At 37.9% G+C, this 18,058-nt stretch overlaps 1 protein-coding gene across 4 annotated transcripts in view; it reads right to left on the reverse strand.

Moving 5' to 3' along the window:
* The window catches only part of cntnap2a (contactin associated protein 2a), a 232,632-nt gene that overhangs the window by 83,275 nt on the left and 131,299 nt on the right, over nt 1–18,058 (reverse strand). For all 4 annotated transcript variants that reach the window (XM_077508750.1, XM_077508751.1, XM_077508749.1 and 1 more), the window contains 5 exons: nt 11,354–11,516; nt 8,156–8,262; nt 6,367–6,486; nt 4,373–4,488; nt 484–568 (listed from right to left, as the gene is read on the reverse strand). In XM_077508750.1, coding sequence (XP_077364876.1) covers nt 484–568; nt 4,373–4,488; nt 6,367–6,486; nt 8,156–8,262; nt 11,354–11,516 — 591 coding nt within the window. The remainder of the gene's footprint in view (nt 1–483; nt 569–4,372; nt 4,489–6,366; nt 6,487–8,155; nt 8,263–11,353; nt 11,517–18,058) is intronic.

Below are 18,058 nucleotides of genomic sequence, written 5' to 3' on the forward strand. Positions count from 1 at the left end.
AATAAGATGTTGGGCTAATTCCTTTTTTTTTTTTTTTTTTTTTTTTTTAAGCAAAGCAAAACAAACATTAAAAGCAGCTGCCTTTCAAGCGAGATCACATTTCTCCATCCGCAAAAAACTGTTAACAAGTAGTACATAACACACAGTCAAACCTTCTTATATTTTTCACAAGCCACACTTGATTTGCTCATTTAAATCAAACGGACATTTTACACAGTAGCCAAATCCAAACAAATCGAACACAACTGAATGTAATCAGAGTTAATCGAGTCGTGGTTGGCAACTTTTACACTTTTCATTCCAAACAATTGCTAACAGGCGCAGCCAACTTGGGTCGATTAGAATTCATTTCTAGATTTTATGCAGCTAAAAGGAAGTATTGCAGCTCTTTGACCACAAAAACGCCTTCTTCTGTATTCTCGCAAATTTCACATTAAAATACGATACGTGCATAAAAGTTCCAAAAAAATAGCGATACCGCACCTGGAGTGTTCAGCAGTCTGGACATACGGCAACTGTATGTGATTTGTTGCTCACAGTGTTCTGCGCTGGTGGTGATGGCCGTCACCTGCAAAAAAAAACAAACAAAAAAAACAAAAGTACTCTTTTAATTGGGTTTGCTTGGAACGTGAAACTACAGGAGTAACAAGGGAGGGTATAATTAAAGAGATGTTTTGTGCCATTCAAATAACAGAGAAAATTGCCTACGATTGCACAGTGAATGCTCTTTTGAGAATGTCATAGAAAATTACATACTTTATTTTTTACATACTTTATTTTGTCAAAATTATTTTCAGGCAGCATGGATCCCAGTCAGCAAATTTGATGTGGCCCAGTGGTGGGCCACATAAGGCACTTGCACTTGGCCCGCAATGAATTACGGTCCTTTGGTAGCCCAGATCCGGCATCCACCATGTGGGCCACATGTGGGCCTTATGTGGCCCACATCGAAGCCAAATTGTATAACCACAGCTGGCTCTACGCTGGGCCACATCCGGCATCCACGATGTGGGCCACATAAGGCCCACATGTGGCCCACATGGTGGATGCCGGATGTGGGCCACCAAAGGACCGTAATTCATTGCGGGCCAAGTGCCTTATGTGGCCCACCACTGGGCCACACCAAATTTGCTGACTGGGATGTCGCTATTACATTCATTCATTCATTCATTCATTCATTCAAATAGTCAAACAAACAAAGTTAAGTACTAGTGATGTTCAGCAACTTATTTTCAGACCGATACCAGCAGAAGTACTCGGCACTTGCATAGTCTCCGACACCGATATCAAGTACCAATACCACTAGCACTTTTGATACACAAGATTTTCCCCACACAGCAGCAAGATAAAGAAAGACCTATATATCCCAATGTAGCAGTTTTAATTTTGTTTTTTTAATCAAATTAATAGCTATGGCCACCGTCGCAACTACCTTGAAATAAGGCCATGTATCGACCCAATACGATACCTGGTATTGGTACTTGCCCATCCCTAGTAAACACATACCACTGACGTAACGACTGTAATTGAATAAAAGACAAATTTCAAGTAAACAAAAAAAATAGTTTTGCCAAATTACGTTTTCAATGATCAAAATGATATGTGTCACGTGATATGTATATAAAAATATTCAGCAAAAGAAAAAAAAAAGATAAAACATTCAACTGAGGTAAATGAAATAAGTGTCGTTACACTTGATGTAGTGGAACTTCCTCCCCTGTTTGAGGGATCGTCTGACGGGCCTTCTAAGTTGCAGCTGTCAGCACAATGATCAGCTGCCACTTCCTTTGCGGCTGGCTGTAAATGTGATATTTGCATGCGGCACCAGCCACCAAAGTACTCCCTCACTTTCAGCCAAGCCGACGCTTGCGTGCCGAAATCAGCCATATTTCAAAAGGCATGCTGGCAGCGACTTCAAATATAATAGAAACGCAGTGAGGTTTATTGGGCTCCATGATGGCAGGTTAGCGGCATCGCTGTTGCCATAGTTACAGTACATGATTCATATATTGTGTGTCTCCAGAGGAATCACGCGGTAATGGAACAACAATTTGCTTTATTACTATCTATTAAGCTTGTCGAAACGACTGTCTTGCATATGAAAATGAAAATGCATACAATTTGTACACAAAAAAAAGCATCACCCAAGTTCTGTATTTTAATGTGCAAATTTAACTTGTCACTTTTGCCATGATTGCGAAAAGCACCAAATTAGCACTGTGCAGAGGAAATTAAACTACACAAGGAAATGTGAAGTCACAGTTCTGCAGATACATACACGATATTAAACACGTCTCTATTTGCTAATGTGACACTGTGTGCGATTCACCAGGCACAAAAACCAACCACCCAATTTGCTGTCATTTGATTTGCCTTCTAATCGATGATGTCGTTACGTCGGTTTCTCATCCGAGCAATATTCTGAACATCATGCGGTTGTTAATGGAACACAATATGTCCATTTTTTTCTTGATTGCATGTCGGAAAGTACGACACAGCAGAACAAATTGTTCATCGAACAGCTCGACAGTGTGCTTCAAAGTCAGTTTTTCAACGTAATTATTCAAGTTAAGCGATTCAAATGTAAATGATTCAGATTCCATTTCTGGTGGCACATATATTTCCGCCCGTATTTCTGTTCTGCCGTTTCGTCTCCAAGTGTTTAGGAATGCATTACGCGACTCACGGGAGGGCAGCGAGGAGCGCGACTGAACTAGATGAGGAGGTTGTTGTTGGTGTCGGCATTTTCGTCTGACTCTGTTGTTCTTTTTTTTTTTTTTTTTTTTTTTTTTCCTCGGTGTCAGCTATTGGCAACAGAAGATGTTTGTGTGATTAAATAAGGTGAGAAAACAAATTCAACTTACTTGAGAGGCATTAAAGAAGTGGGAGTCCAACAATGTTTTCGTTTCATCATTCGTCAGTCTGTCAGTCCGTCAGTCTGTGACCCAGTTATTGATGATTATATTGACAAAGTTTCTCGTCAATCATTAATCACCAAGAAAATGGATGTCCATCAATGACAGTTTTGCTGAATGCCCACCTTTGATCAATAGTTAGACCATATTTTTCACACTAAGTCATTTTTTTTTTTTTTTTTTCCATAGTTTGGCAGTCTTACAACTTGCACTTAAGCACGACTTGTATAATATTAAAATTAGAGCTCGGGCTGGCACACAAAATTTTGCCATTTCCTTATCATATTGACTTTCTTCTGGCGGTTGGCAAATATTATGGGTGCATTGCCACCGGTGGCCAGAAGGTGGTGGTAAAAGTATTTGACAACCATCAAAAACAAGTAGAAGAAGAAATGGAAGCAGAAAAAGCAACAAATGGGTGACATATTGCTATTTTAGCTATTTTAGCATGCAGGATTACAATGCATTATTGGATTCATGCTAAGGTACCGGTAAGCCATTTTAAACTAAAAAGAATAGGAAGTTTTGTTCAATCTCTTGAGTTTTATTTGTAGTGTCAAGATGATCAAAATCCCTGGGCCTGAGGTCCAGACTTTGTGAATCACTTTTCTGCCAAACATAAAAAGAGCAGAATTTACTATATGATGCTGCAGGGTTTCCGGATATTGCAATTCAATACGTGCAATTTCTCTGTTATGAGCCATTAATGATTAAAAGGCTGTTTTGCAGCTTGCCCGTGTTGCTGATATTTGAATAGAAAATAATCTCATAGTGTTGCTGAGCTAAAAATATGCTGTTGGGATAGTAGTAATACAGAAAGTTGTGAAAGTCGTACTTATAGCAAGCCTGATGCCGCAAATGCAAGTAGTTAATACACTGGATGTGTATTTAATAATAAGTTTGTACTTTGATACAGCTGACTGTGAACAGCCCTCATCTTTGGCAACCATACGTGCAGAGTTACCTTCTGCGAGAAGTTTGATAATCCTGTCTTTGGTCTCAAGAGACATCTCCCCTTGTTGGAGCCATGATTCTTGCCCAATCCACTTGGTCCAGCAGCCCCCCCCCCCCCCCAAGAGGTGTGATAACTGCACTGTTTTTAACTGCTGACTAACGAGCATTTACTGACCAGCACAATGTTTTTTTTTTTTTTTTCTTCATTTCTTTTAGTGTTTCGGAAAGCCAAGATGTTGCACTTTGGAATGACCTTACGACTGTTTCATGCTTTTTATCTGAGTTCGATCTACAGAATAAAACGTCTGAGTGAGTGCTCGTCCAAGACTGGTGATTCCATACTTTTTGCTAGGGGTTGTATAACCAATAACCAAAAATAAATAAATAAAAAATATGTATATATATATATATATCTATATTAAATTATTTATTTATTTATTTTTGGATGATTCTAAAGCAAGCAAAGACAGATAGTACATAGTAGTGATGTGTGTTTGTGCTACCTGGTCCATAGAGGCACTGTAGTTGACTTGGAGGATGGTCCGTCTTTCTCTACTGGAACCAGTCACTGTTGTTTTGGGTGGAAGGTTGTTCAGGACAACAGTCCACACTTTGTCCTCTGCACAAACATGCACACAATTGTACAACATTATTATTATGTGTCCCGTAAAGACATACTGGACATTGTCACCATCTTTATATGAAATGTTATGGTAAAGCTCCATTCCAATTTCCCTCCAATTTGACAGCGCAATCCATTTGGGACTCATCATAAGACCTAACAACATTACTGTATAGATAAGGAGAATTGCTTTTTTTTTTTTTTTTTTTTTCACTTTTGACATAAATTCATGAATGGAGTTTAAGCATTTTCCATTATAACTCATAATCACATATGCCGGACTACATATTTACTAGGGGTGTTTAAAAAAAAAAAATCGATTCGGCGATATATCGCGATACTACATCGCGCGATTCTCGAATCGATTCAATAATCGGCAGAATCGATTTTTTATTTTTTTTTTTTTTTATTTTTTTTTTTAGGATTTACACCTTGAGCATGGAAGAATGTTATATGAACGGAACATTAAGCCTTAATATTTTATTTTAATGCTGTTCAAACATGAAACAGATTACAACCTCTATAAGACTGAAATTTCAGATAAATAAATAATACATTTTCATATAAATCTTACACTCTACAAGCTTACTGATTAGTATTTTCTAAATTTGAATGAAAAAAAATCGCAACAATCGACTTAGAAATTCGTATCGGGATTAATCGGTATCGAATCGAATCGTGACCTGTGAATCGTGATACGAATCGAATCGTCAGGTACTAGGCAATTCACACCCCTAATATTTACTACTTATTTTTTTGGTTGTGTACCTCCAAACAGTAGAATAACATTATATGCGAATGGCACACAAATGTCATAAAAAAAATCCAACCATTAAAGTGGAGAAACAGAAAAAATAAGTTGTCTATTTTCTTGAAATGTAATATACATTGTGCACACGTAGGGTGTGAGCAAATTTGAACACATTTGTAGGGGTGTGCGGCATAGAATGGTTGGCTAACTGCTTCTGACGGTCATTTTTCAACAATTTAATCACCACGCTGTATCAAATGGAAAAAGCATAACAGTAAGTACTACAAAAAAATAAAAAATAAATAAAAAGAGACACTCTTGACCAACAGGAACTGAATGTCTTCCTCTGCCATCAAGGTCATCATGATGTTTTACTTGGAATACTAGGGAAACATTCGTACATAATACAAAAAAAAAATGGACAGTTTAGCTGTCACAAGAGTAAATTTCTTTCTGGAAGTTTACAGCTCAGAGACTGCAGGGTTTAATGGACACTTCAGTTCTCGGCTAACATGAGTCTGTCACTCAAGACATATCCCTGCTCACTCATAGTGCCACTCAAGGTGTGCGTTTCGGCTGGCTGTGTGGCTGGATTGAAGGTCTTGAAGGTGCGCGTCCACGGAGGGGAAAGTGAAACTTAACATTCTGCGGCGTGTGTGCAATTCAGTGTGACTAAGCGGTGAGCCAGCGGAGTGCAGTGACATTTTAGGAAAAGTGTCTATATGTGATCTTGTATTATCTGTTTATTTAACACGTCAGGAAACAAATTACCACAGTTTCTTGTTTAGTCTTTATTGCCTCTATTTCCATCAATACTGCCTTATTTTGTATTTTTTATTTTTTTGCGTCCTTCTGATTTTCTGTATGTGGCCCTCAAATGAAAAGGTTTGCACACCCCTGCGCTAGTGCAAGCAGACGAAATTGGCCGTATTTGCGAGCATTTTGCTGCCAGCCTGGATCCCTTGTGCGGAAGAGCCAGATTTAGGTCCGTTTTATGCCGTTGGGCTGCAGTGAGGCAAAATGAAATGAAATGCCAGGTAAAAGGGTGAAAAGACGAACGGGCGACTATTCCCTCCCAGAAGAAAGGGTTAACGGTGCGCATTTATACGCACTGCCTGACAAACCTGTCATGTTGCAGTTGACTTTGAAGGGGCCCAGAGGTCCGCTGCCATCAGGGTCTATCCAGTAAGTGTCAGAGGACCGGCCCAAATGTTTATAGGCTTCGCATGATGGCTCATAGATAGCTGGGAAAAACAGATACATTAACGCAATTACATTTATGTGCTGTATGTAAAGGATTAAAGATTCATTATGTTGCAGCAAATCTATACTATTTCCCCCCCACAATTCATCCATCAGATCATTTGGAATATTTTCAAGCTTCTGTGCAGCGCCTGTCAAGTGTTGGTTTGCCCCACACAGTCTGGCAATCTTGATGACACACATTTGATGGTATGTTGTGATGATCCACGCACACACACGCACACGCACATCGAGGATACGGATGAGTGGAAGAGTTATTACCGGAGATGTGGGAGTGTTTCTTGGAGTGAAACCTTCGCGATGGTGGCAACGTTTTGCTTTCTCAATTTTTTATGACGGTTTACATTTCTGTTCTGCCTTTTCGTATTTGTTCTCCTTGAATTCTCTCCTTCCTGTCTTACGCGCTTACGTTCTTGCCAAGAGGCAATCAAACTTTACATCCGACAAACCTTGCATAATATACCTTGACACTTACTGTAGAAAGGAAACTCAGGGGTCTCAAATCTGTAGTGCATTTGAAACATTGTCATAAATCTTAATGATAACTTTCAAGGAAAAAGCCATTAAAAGCTAATATCTTTTACTTGCAAAGAGCATTATTACATTATTATTATTATTATTATTACATTATTATCATCATTGTTATCATTATTATTATTATCATTATCATTATCGCATATACATTATTATTATTATTATTATTAATTTATGTTATACACCCATATTATTAACTCTTTAGTTACCAAGCATTTTCTGAAAAGATAACCCCTAGAATCCCAGCTGATTTAAAACATTTTCTGTCATTTTCAAGGCTGACTAGAATATTGAGTAAATAAACATGGTGGGTACCGTTTGAAAAATTGGGTTCTGCTCCTTCAATAGAAAAAAAAAAAAAAAAAAAGTGTGGTTCTACCTTATTCTGTTCCTTAGTAATTAACATTTAAAAATAGCTTGGTTTGACAAATCATAAATCATCATACATGTGTATCAAATCTCATTTTTGGATGGTCCAGAATGTTTTCATTTACTTACCATTTATTTCCAATTGTTATGCAAATGACAACAGATACCGATTTGCAATGCCAACCTGGCTGCAAACAGCAAAGTAAACAAAAAAACAAACAAAAAAATACATAATAGGTGTTTATATCCCGTTTGTGTTTTGTACTGTACCATGTAATGTGCTCATATCAGCGTTCGTTCGTTGTTATGAGCCCAAACTGATCTCTCGCCTTCAGAGTGACATTTGCAGATGAAAACACACTTTGTTGTGCAGATGAAACAACGTTGCCGGTAACGACATGAATCTCGGTGTCAGTTTGCTGCATTTTGTTGATATGTAACTTCGAAACAATACTTGAACACGTTTCATCACAATCACAAGGCATACGAGCATTTTCAAATATCATAATTCAGTATTGGCAAAGTACTTAAATGGAAGTTATCAATCTCTTTTGTCTTTGTGTGCTTCCCAACACCCAAAGCAAAGAACATACAACATGCTAAAAGTTCACCCCTTCATTTGTGGGAAATTGAGGAAGAAATAGTTTGATGAATTAGACAAACAAAAAAACTAAACAAAAAAAAACACATATGGATAAGAATGCGCATGACCATGACACAGGTCCATATAACCACGTGCATACTTACAGGTGTGACAGGTGGCGCCCGTGTATCCTGTTCCATCGCAAGTGCAGCTGAAACTGTCCCATGTCTGTTTACACCGACCGCCATGTTCACAATGATTCGGCATACATCTGCAGCAGGGGGTGGCCAAACGGTCGGTTTACGTCAAAGCAGAGTGCATGATAGAAATGGAAGATACATGACATTGCGTCCCCTAGAGTGGGCATAAACGTTGACACCTATGTGTCAACTGCCCCACTGAAAAAAAACAAAATAATCAAATCAAATCAAAGCAGCTAATTTTTCACAGCCCGAGACAGGTCTCGGTTTTGAATGGCCCATTCTGAAATGCAATAAAAGTTCAGCCATATGTCTTTTTAACCCTATAAACCCCTGAACCATGAAATATATGAGATAAAATTCCGGTTCTTTGTAAATATAATATTTCTTGGTCCTTTCGAACTAAATAAACTAAAATAAAAAATTGAAAATCAACTTCCACATATGCCTTTTGATTTGTATCATATTTGATACATGCGGTCACAATGCTTTAAATTTGTACATTTATAACGGTCAAAAATATAATAATAAACAGACATATCAAACATCTTTGTGTTTCCAAAAATCAGAATGAACATTTCCCACTATTAATGAGTACAGGTGTCTCTCCTTTCTCATTTGGGGCAATCTTGCAAGGTCGCTGAAAAAGCCGTCAGCTGGGTTTTAATTTAGTTTAGTTTAGTTGAGTTTATTTGGTCAGAACAATTAATAATTAAAAAAGAAATATACAAATAAAAACAAAGACCAAAAGGCGTAGACTGAAGCCAAAGCTTATACTGTCTATCCTTTTCGCATAATACCACATCAAAGTAACAGAAATATCACAAGTTCATACATTCACATACTGCATCTACACATCCAACAATATACTCAGTATATCGTACTATAGCACTGTACTATGCAGTATACGCGTGCATATAGCTACAAAAATATTATTAGTGACATACATATAGAAAAAGTACTGCCCTCTAATGGAGTATCCATGCAATGCATGTGTCAGATCATATAGGTCAGGAATTTAATGGGGGGAAAAAAAATGACCTCACTCTTCTTTCCCCAGCCGCATATCCGACTTTAGCGTGTTTGCCTGCCCCCGTGGCTGTTTGATATTTTACCACAATGACAACAAAGTGCGAGTTCCACTGACCTCCAATGACCATATGAGTCTGTGGATTATGGAACATGGACCTGGCACCACATATCTTCCCAATATTCAAAGACTCTTTATCTGGACATATTTGCACGGACTACTAATTAACATAAGATTTGATTGATTGGTTATCAGTAAATTATCTGTATGCTTTCGTCTCAGAATAATATTTCGCAATCTGCCATTTGACAGATTGATGTTTTATACCTTCTGTTTATCAAAAGTAGAGGGTGTAAAACGAGGGTACAGGACATAACAATAAGGAGCACTATATAAATGCAAAACATCTGATATGAAAATTCATTACAGTACATGAAAGTATATGGATGATTAGATGTCATATTTTACAAATCACATAAACAAACATTGGAACTACCAATGTAGTTTGTCATTCTGATGCTATTCTATACAGTACAGTACAGTACTGGTGGACATAGTGAGGGTTAGGTTAGGATAAGGATTTTTCTCATACGCGTTTGTGCCGTTTGCCTGATCCGGCAGCGGAGTCGCATTGATCAAACGTGGCTCCGACAGGCCTATTGAGCAGCCTTCAAAGACGTTCTGATTAGTTCTATAGTGGCACTCCACTCATTCATCTTCCACGGCGCAATAAGAAGCACGGCGAGCGCTGCGGGACCACACAACATTTTGAAAGCGATGGAAAGGGACAACGCAGTCAACAGCAAGGACGGGAAATTTGTCCAGACATTTTATGACTTCCATTGCGGCTTGCTTGTTTCTCTTTCAAAGTTGCTTTCAAAGTCAGTTGCACTAAAGCCGGTCCATACAATCAGCATAAAACATGTTGTTTTTTTAGAATAAGACTTTCAAAATGTTCATATTGAAAAAAGGTTTTGTCAGTTGATCCTTGTGTTGTGGTTTAAATGTAAGCAGCAAAATTGCCTCTTCAAGTGAGGACAAAATTGATGCGAATCAAGCAATGTCAGTAAACGTCCAACCGTTTGGCAAAGCTGGCGCTGACCGCCTGCGTCGTGTTATATCGACAAATTGAAAACAAATTAGTGGAGAGAAAATACTGCTCTGATCAGCACAACATTTTTCGCTTCTGTCTTGTTGATCCTGGCAACGTGATTCTCAAACATGGCTTGACATCAGCCAAATGATGGATTATTTGGTGGCAAAAAAATCATACCAGGTTGAACTGTGACATCATTTTAAGTTTTAAATCATTTTGAATTAAAAAAAAATATATATATATGGCAACTTTCTGTTAAAATCATTTAAATGTCAAAGTCAAATGTTTTAAATTGTTCTTTTATTCAGCAAAAAATAGATGAGTCCTTTTGTTATGATATATTTGAGGCTCCTGACACCTAAAATACATAAATGAGAAAGGCTAAATTATTGACGTATCCCACTAAACAGGCTCTAATTGGTTATGTCACTGCATATGTCGAGAAACAGTTCAACAAAGAAAAAGGACGGCTGTTTGGTCGGTGCTGGATTTCACTTTGATGGACCGGATGTACTGGTTTCTGTGGATCTCACTCTGCCTCATCTTTCCTTCCCTCCGTCCTTTCTTTAGTTTTTCCTCTGGTTTCCTGAGATCTCTTTAATTTTGTCGGAATTTAGAGGCTTCTGGGGTTGGCGTAAGACTTTGATTTTGTAACCATGGGCAAGGCAGGAAGTGTTTGGTCGGTGCTGGATTTCACTTTGATTTATCTTTCTATTCTTTTTATCTTTTCTGACCTTTTCTCTGGTCTCCTGACCGTTTGAACCTCACGACTCTGGCGAGACTCTGAAGTATCCGGTTAAGGTGAAGGGTAATGGGATTTTTATTAGGTTTTAGGTGAGTTAATGAGTATAAATTTACACGTACTTGCACGCACACAAACGCACACATACACAAAAGAAGAAAAAAAAGGATGGGACACAATTTTGGCAGCCTGTTGAAATCTCATGTACGATATTGGCACTATTAAACCAAATTTAAAATTGAACACAAGAGAAAAAACTATAAAAGAGCGCAACAAGAGTAATTGATATCTTACCTGTCGATAATGGCACACATGTCCAGGCTGACATTCTCAAAGGCTCCAACTGTGCCTTTCTCCACAGCATGCAAATCAGCCGGTTGGTCATCCACGACGATTGCTTGCATGCAACCCTGGAAGAAGCGCTGAGAGGGCGGGAACAGCGTCTGCAGAAAGTAGCCTGCAAGCAGAGCAATTTCAACCCATTTAGAACACCTTCAATGACAATCGTGTAGGTTTTAGACAAAGGGCTGCATGGTAGTGATAATTTGAACATGAAAGGAAAGACAAATGTGACATTTTATGGCACTTTGCGGCCAACATCAATGTTGAAATGTTAATTAAAATGTGATGCGACAGTGTGAACTCAGGAGCAAATTATAACAGAAATTTAGTTCCCAATGGAAAATAAAAGTTGATCCAATCACAGTTTCGACAGCTTGGTTCGAGGAATCAAGCAGCTACTGTACTAAAGCTCTTTAAGACAAAATGAATGAAGTGGATAGCAAACATTATATTTGGCATAATGGACATTGGACAGTCATGAACATTCATTATCTGCTCTTTTTTTTTTTTTTTTCTTTTCTCAGCATAGCCATAAGACCGATTATTCTCAGCGGTCATCCAAAAGCCACAATCCCTTAAATGCCAAAAACTGGTTTTAGGTCATAAGGCATCTTTTATGTGATACAAGAGCCGCTGGGGATTCATGTGCTCACACTGGGCCAGTAAATGACAAGGATATACCAGTGTGTTTGTGTATCTCTCGTTTAAAATGCAATTCTGTCACAGGTAATATGTTTTGGCATCTGCAAAAGGTGTTTCTGTTTTTCATTTTGAAGTGATCACTTTATAAAATAATGGAGTAGAAGAAATGTGATAACCTTAATGGGCATTATGCATAAATTGTGTTTTGGCAGTAACTTCACTCATTATGTTGCTTATATGCTGCATATATTTACAGACTAAATCTTAAAATACATTCACCAATGAATGCTTTTTTTCTTTTTTTGCATGTTTTTTGTACTTGAAAATTCCTCATGTTGTTAGTCCAACGCGAAAGGAAAAAGTACTGTAAAATGTTCCACTGTTTTGCCTGTAATACATACCATTTTATAATTCATTACATATATATATTTTTAATTTGTCGGCAAATTAATCGGTTATCTGGATTTTTTTTCTCTCTCTTAAATGTCAGGAAAAAAAAAATCTGCATCGATTTGGCCCTAACCGCATGAAAGTTTTCTATAAATGTGACTTTAATATTTGGCATTTAAATCATGTAATGCACAATATGTATTGTATGTGTGACTGACATTATGATGTGTTTGAGATCTAGCGATCCAATGATTGCCAGGTCAAACCTATAAGCACCCATGCTCAATGACATCTCCATCATCTTCATGTTATTGGCTGTCACGCACTTACATGCCAATATCATTGTCAAGGCCAAACCATCAAAAGTGCTTATTATATGCACTCTTGGAGAGTGTGCTAATAGCAGATGATGTGGCTGTCAGAATCACCAGCAAGTGAAGCAGGAAAAAAAAAAAAAAGTCTTTATCCTTCCAGGATCATTCTGGGTTATTTAATGGCATTGCCCATTTTAATACAGTCATGTCATTTCGTCAATAAGCTTTATTGTATGTCATGTAGACCTGTGGACTGTTTTCAATGGTTTTTTTTTGCCATGACATTCAATGGATAAGAATATCAGCGCTTGATGATTGCACCCATTTTTTTTGTTTTTTTTTGCTGAGGAGAATGTTGGCACTCTTCAACGGTCGCCGCTCGATGTGATGCACGGCCGTGGGGTGCTTGTTGTTGTTTTGCGGGCAACATTTTGGCAACAGGCCCATTTTTGTACATGTCGGCGCTGTTGAACTGTCTGCAATGGTCGGCACTTAAAAGGTAAGTTTCCTCTAAATGGGACTTCTTTCTGCATTTATATTACTTGCCAATGGCTGAACTCTCATCGGTTACAAAACGACACCTGCTTGTTTACTTTCAAACTTATCTCCGAGCAAACATGAGTGACATCATGCACACTCTGATCATGATGTCTAAGATCCCGGCACGCTCATATTTCTCAACCATGCACTGCAAATTGAAGCTATCTAACCTAGACTTAAACACTTATATCAAGCTATGAAGTCTTATTGATCTTGTCATGAGAATTATTTACTATACAAGAGCAGCATTTCTAAGATTATTAATCTTGTTTTAAGATTGTCTTTTATTTCTTGCTTAGTTTGTAAATCCTAAAATGAGTTAATTTTCACACATAATGAGCTAAAATGCTCTAAGAGTCTTATGTTCACTAGAAAAAAAAAGAAAAAAAAAAAAAGATATCTAACCTAGACTTAAATGCTTATATAAAGCCATAGTCTTTGTCTTGTTTTGAGAATTATATACTTTGCAAGAGCAGAAATTCCAAGATTATTAATCTTGTTTTGAGATTATTTGTCTCATTTCTCACTTAGTTTGTAAATCTTAAAATTGGTTAATTTTTTATGCATAATAAGCTAAAACAGTAGCTTAAAACTAAAATAGTCGGGGCCGGTGCAGTCGTATTGATGTCATTTTTCTACGCGGACGTGCTGACATTTGGGCCGACGCCACAGAGGGTTAAGCGACGGTCACGTTTGGCTGACGTCGGATTGGTGTATTAGGCCTTGAGACGCACAAGCAGGAAGTAGTTAAAATATTGGTATGACAAATACAAATACCTGCTAGCGATTAGATGCGAATGAGAGTGAGAGTGAAAACGTAAATAAGAAGGAACTTAACTCATTTGCTCCCAATAACGTGTAAATACGTTTTTTATGTTCTAAGTGTCCCAAAGACGTATCTATACGTAGTTTTTTTATTTTATTTATTTATTTTTTTATGCTAGAGCATACAGTAGTTATACAATGGTAGCTATTACACAAACGGCCAGCAGGTGGCAGCAGAGCAAAGGAGATCAACCAGAGCCATCTTAAAAAAAAGCTCAATTACTTACAATTTTGAATAGATTTGTGAAAACTGATGAAACTTAGCTCTCTTCTAATGCTAATTGCTGCAACACGGAAACAGATAGAAACATACTTTTTTTTCCTGATGAAAGAAGAGACTTTAATCTTTCTTCAGATGTCCATGCTTTTATAGCAATAGAACACAGTATTCTGTGGGCCTTGCAAAATCAGTCAAAATCCAGTAAAACAGCAAACGGGATTGCGAAATGTGAAAATGGCGGCGAGTGAATGAGTTAACAGTTAACATCCTTTTTAATTGTTTATTGGATTAATCGCTAATGACAACTGTACGATTGACATACACATGACCCAAACAATTGGCTTGTTGACTGGGAAAAATTAGATGCCGGGACGAGACCTGCATAAAAGTGAGACAAAACTGGCCAAATCCGCCAGGAGTCGAGACATAAAGGCGCAAACGAGACGATATTGTGTTTAAACCGCGATGTCTGGTCACCCTGTTTAGTTTATGTTTTGTGTACAGCTGCGTCTGTTGTGAAAGTGCGATATGAATAAACTTGTGATGAGATATGCTGTACACTTACCTAATATAACGTGCAACTGTACTAATAAGCAAGAGGCACATTGCCTTTACAATCATACTAATAACGCTAGAGTAGCCAATGACAAACAAATAATGTTTATTATGATGGTTTAGTTGGCTGCAGTGTATAATTGTTGTGCATTAAAGCGGAAAGTGTCTCTACTAATATTTATTCATTACATATAGCTTAGCGAACCGAATATGAGCAATACATCTCAATATAATGTAGAGCGCTATGGTGCAACCACATTAGCATTGTATTAGTCCTCCAAAGGGATTAAAAAACGTTATTAAGTAAGTAAGCACACTTGTGTAAATGTACTTAATATTGAGGCAAGTGTACAGGCAGCACGGGAGTAAAATGTTATGTTTGCTGTGTGTGTGTTTATCGGTCTCGTCTCCATTTCCATATCTTCCCCCAAAACTTCCGACTCGCCATCTGTGTTGACTGCTTCCTTGCGCAGCTGTCGAGCGCGTCGCCGAGGTCGACAGACAGACGGCGAGAAAAAGGATCGTGGCGGAGACGGAAAGGGTGAGATAAGTTTTGAAAACAGAACACACGCAACTACAGCTGTCTGGCAGCTCGCTTTGCGTCCTATGGGTAGCATTCAAATGCAAAAAAAAAAAAAAAAAGGAAATGCGGTTTGAGCTGACGGTTTGGCAGAATGAAGGAAACAATATGGGGAATGATTCGGCGGTGAATGGATGGATAATTCGCTGCAAGAACATGAAAGTAGACAGTCGGTGTTTGCTCTCGCTCAATATGAGAAACTCCAGCTTTCCCCTGACAACATTCAAAAATGTACTTGTTTTGCTTGAGTCACTTTTTTTTTTTTAATACCGTATTTTCCGCATTATAAGGCGCACCTTCAATGAATGACATATTTTAAAGCTTTTTCCATATAAAGTCGCTAAAGTAGAGGCCGGGGTTACGTTATGCATCCATTAGATGGTGCCCGATCCCCGTCCCCGATCGTGCAGGGTCACCGATAGCGTCTTGACAGCGAGACCTGTTGCGGCTCAATATTGATCCATATATAAGGCGCACTGGATTATAAGGCACAGGGTCAGCTTTTCAAAAAATTGTAAGGCTTATAGTGCGGAAAATACGGTAAACCCACCATGCAACTAAATTTTGGCCCAGTGAAAACAAATTAGAATACGTAAAAATAGGAAGTAAAAAAAAAAAAAAAGTGGTGGAAAGCTACCTGCATTTGTTCACTGTAACATTTTTTTTTATTTTTTTTTATTTAATTTGTTTACTTAATTTTTCATACTCCTTAGGACCACTATAATGTCACCATTGAACTTTATATTGCGGTCTTGAAAATGCATCACTTGATTATAGATGTCATATGGCAACTAACACAAATGAAAGTGAAAAATTAGAATATGTAAAAATAGAAAGTAAAAAAAAAAAAAAAAGTGGTGGAAAGCTACCTGCATTTGTTCACTGTAACATTTTTATTTATTTTTTTTTAAATGTAATTGGTTTACTTAATTTTTCATACTCCTTAGGACCACCATAATGTCACCATACAACTTTATATTGCAGTCTTGAAAATGCATCACTTGTTTATAGATGTCGTATGGCGACTACCACTTGTATGTACTCATGCACCCATGGATCACACTTGCGTGGTTTGAATTACTCAAAAAAAGAAAAAAAAAAAAAGAAAAAAAGAAAGAAATAGATGTGGGTCAGCGGCACTTATCCGCCGCAAGCCTGCTGCCATTCTATCAGAACCTTCACGTGGTGCCCATACAGTGATGCTCTTAACAAGTAGCAACAACGTAGCAAGCGCAGCGGCATCAAGCAGCACCTCGCCGGCCGTATAACACTTGTTATCACCTGCCGGCACATTTACGGGGGACATAAAAGAGATAAGCCAAAATATTCAAGCGAGGAAAGAAATAGTAAATGTAGGCTTGTAAAAGGAGTGATTCTATCTACTGGAAATGTTTTACATCAGCATACAGATGGGTAAGAAATAGTCGTAGTATTAGGAATGGCGGCAAATGTACAGTAATAGACATGATGTAAGGTTCATGCCCTGAATCAACAACAATTTTGTTTCTGTATCTTCTATCTTCTAGTTTTGAATGCGGGTATTTGCCATAAAACATTTCAGTGAAACATGGCTGGAATATTTAGACAGAAGGAAAAGGAGGGGAAGTGACATTCATCTAAATAGACACATAAAAAAAAAAAAAAGTGAGCCAAATACAGGATTATCTTCCCTGAGAGAAATTTGCATAATGACAGCTGTAAGTCAGACGATGTTCTTCGGATTTGGAGTCATCAAGAGGCCACCACGCACATGAAAAAACAAAATGCACACATATTTGCATTTAGCTTGTGCTTCAACAGGAATGGAATAGCATCATTTGATCAAATGACTTTTTTTTTTTTTTTTTTTTTTATCATGCTGTTAGTGAGAAAGATGTAAAAACAGTGCTTCTTAACTGGGGTTCAGTGAGTCAGTTTTAGGGGTTCGTCGGAGGTCAAGACTCAAATGATTTATGATGATGTGTCCCGCTTGGCAAAATTTGGCTGCAATGGTCACAGAGCACTAGTAGTCGACCTTTGACTGCTGTGATGGTACGTTGTGTCATTTCTTTATTATTGTCATCCCTTCATATGAACTATATCAAGCAAAATAAGTGGTCGGATGAATATGCGCACTATGAATTCAGAACGGAATGTATGGTGTTCCACAAGGTTCAATTCTAGGGCCCCTGCTGTTTTCAATGTGTTTCTTATCTTAACATCTGTGGTTGTTTTTGTATAAATATAGTTGAGTGATGGGAGTCCTTGCATGCATTGCATGATTCGCAATGCTAAGTTTAAGCAATTCCAGTCCAGCACAACTAGCTAGCTAGCAAAGCTAAAGGAACACTGCATGCAAAAACACAACACTTTCTGTATTCAAGGTGAAGAGAACCATAATAATAATAATAATAATAATAATAAAACCTCGACATGCTCTCTCACAGTTATCCAATATTGGTGCTTTAACTGACAATCTCATTTGTACCTCTTCTTGCCATCCATGTTGCATTTGTGTGCATACAAAATTTATAGAGTGTCCATCTGTCTTGCCATGAGAGAAATTCACTTATTGGATGTCTTGTGCCAGTTAATTTGACAGAAGAACAGTG

The sequence above is a fragment of the Festucalex cinctus genome, chromosome 20 (genome assembly GCF_051991245.1).
Source record: "Festucalex cinctus isolate MCC-2025b chromosome 20, RoL_Fcin_1.0, whole genome shotgun sequence".
Taxonomy (NCBI): domain Eukaryota; kingdom Metazoa; phylum Chordata; class Actinopteri; order Syngnathiformes; family Syngnathidae; genus Festucalex; species Festucalex cinctus.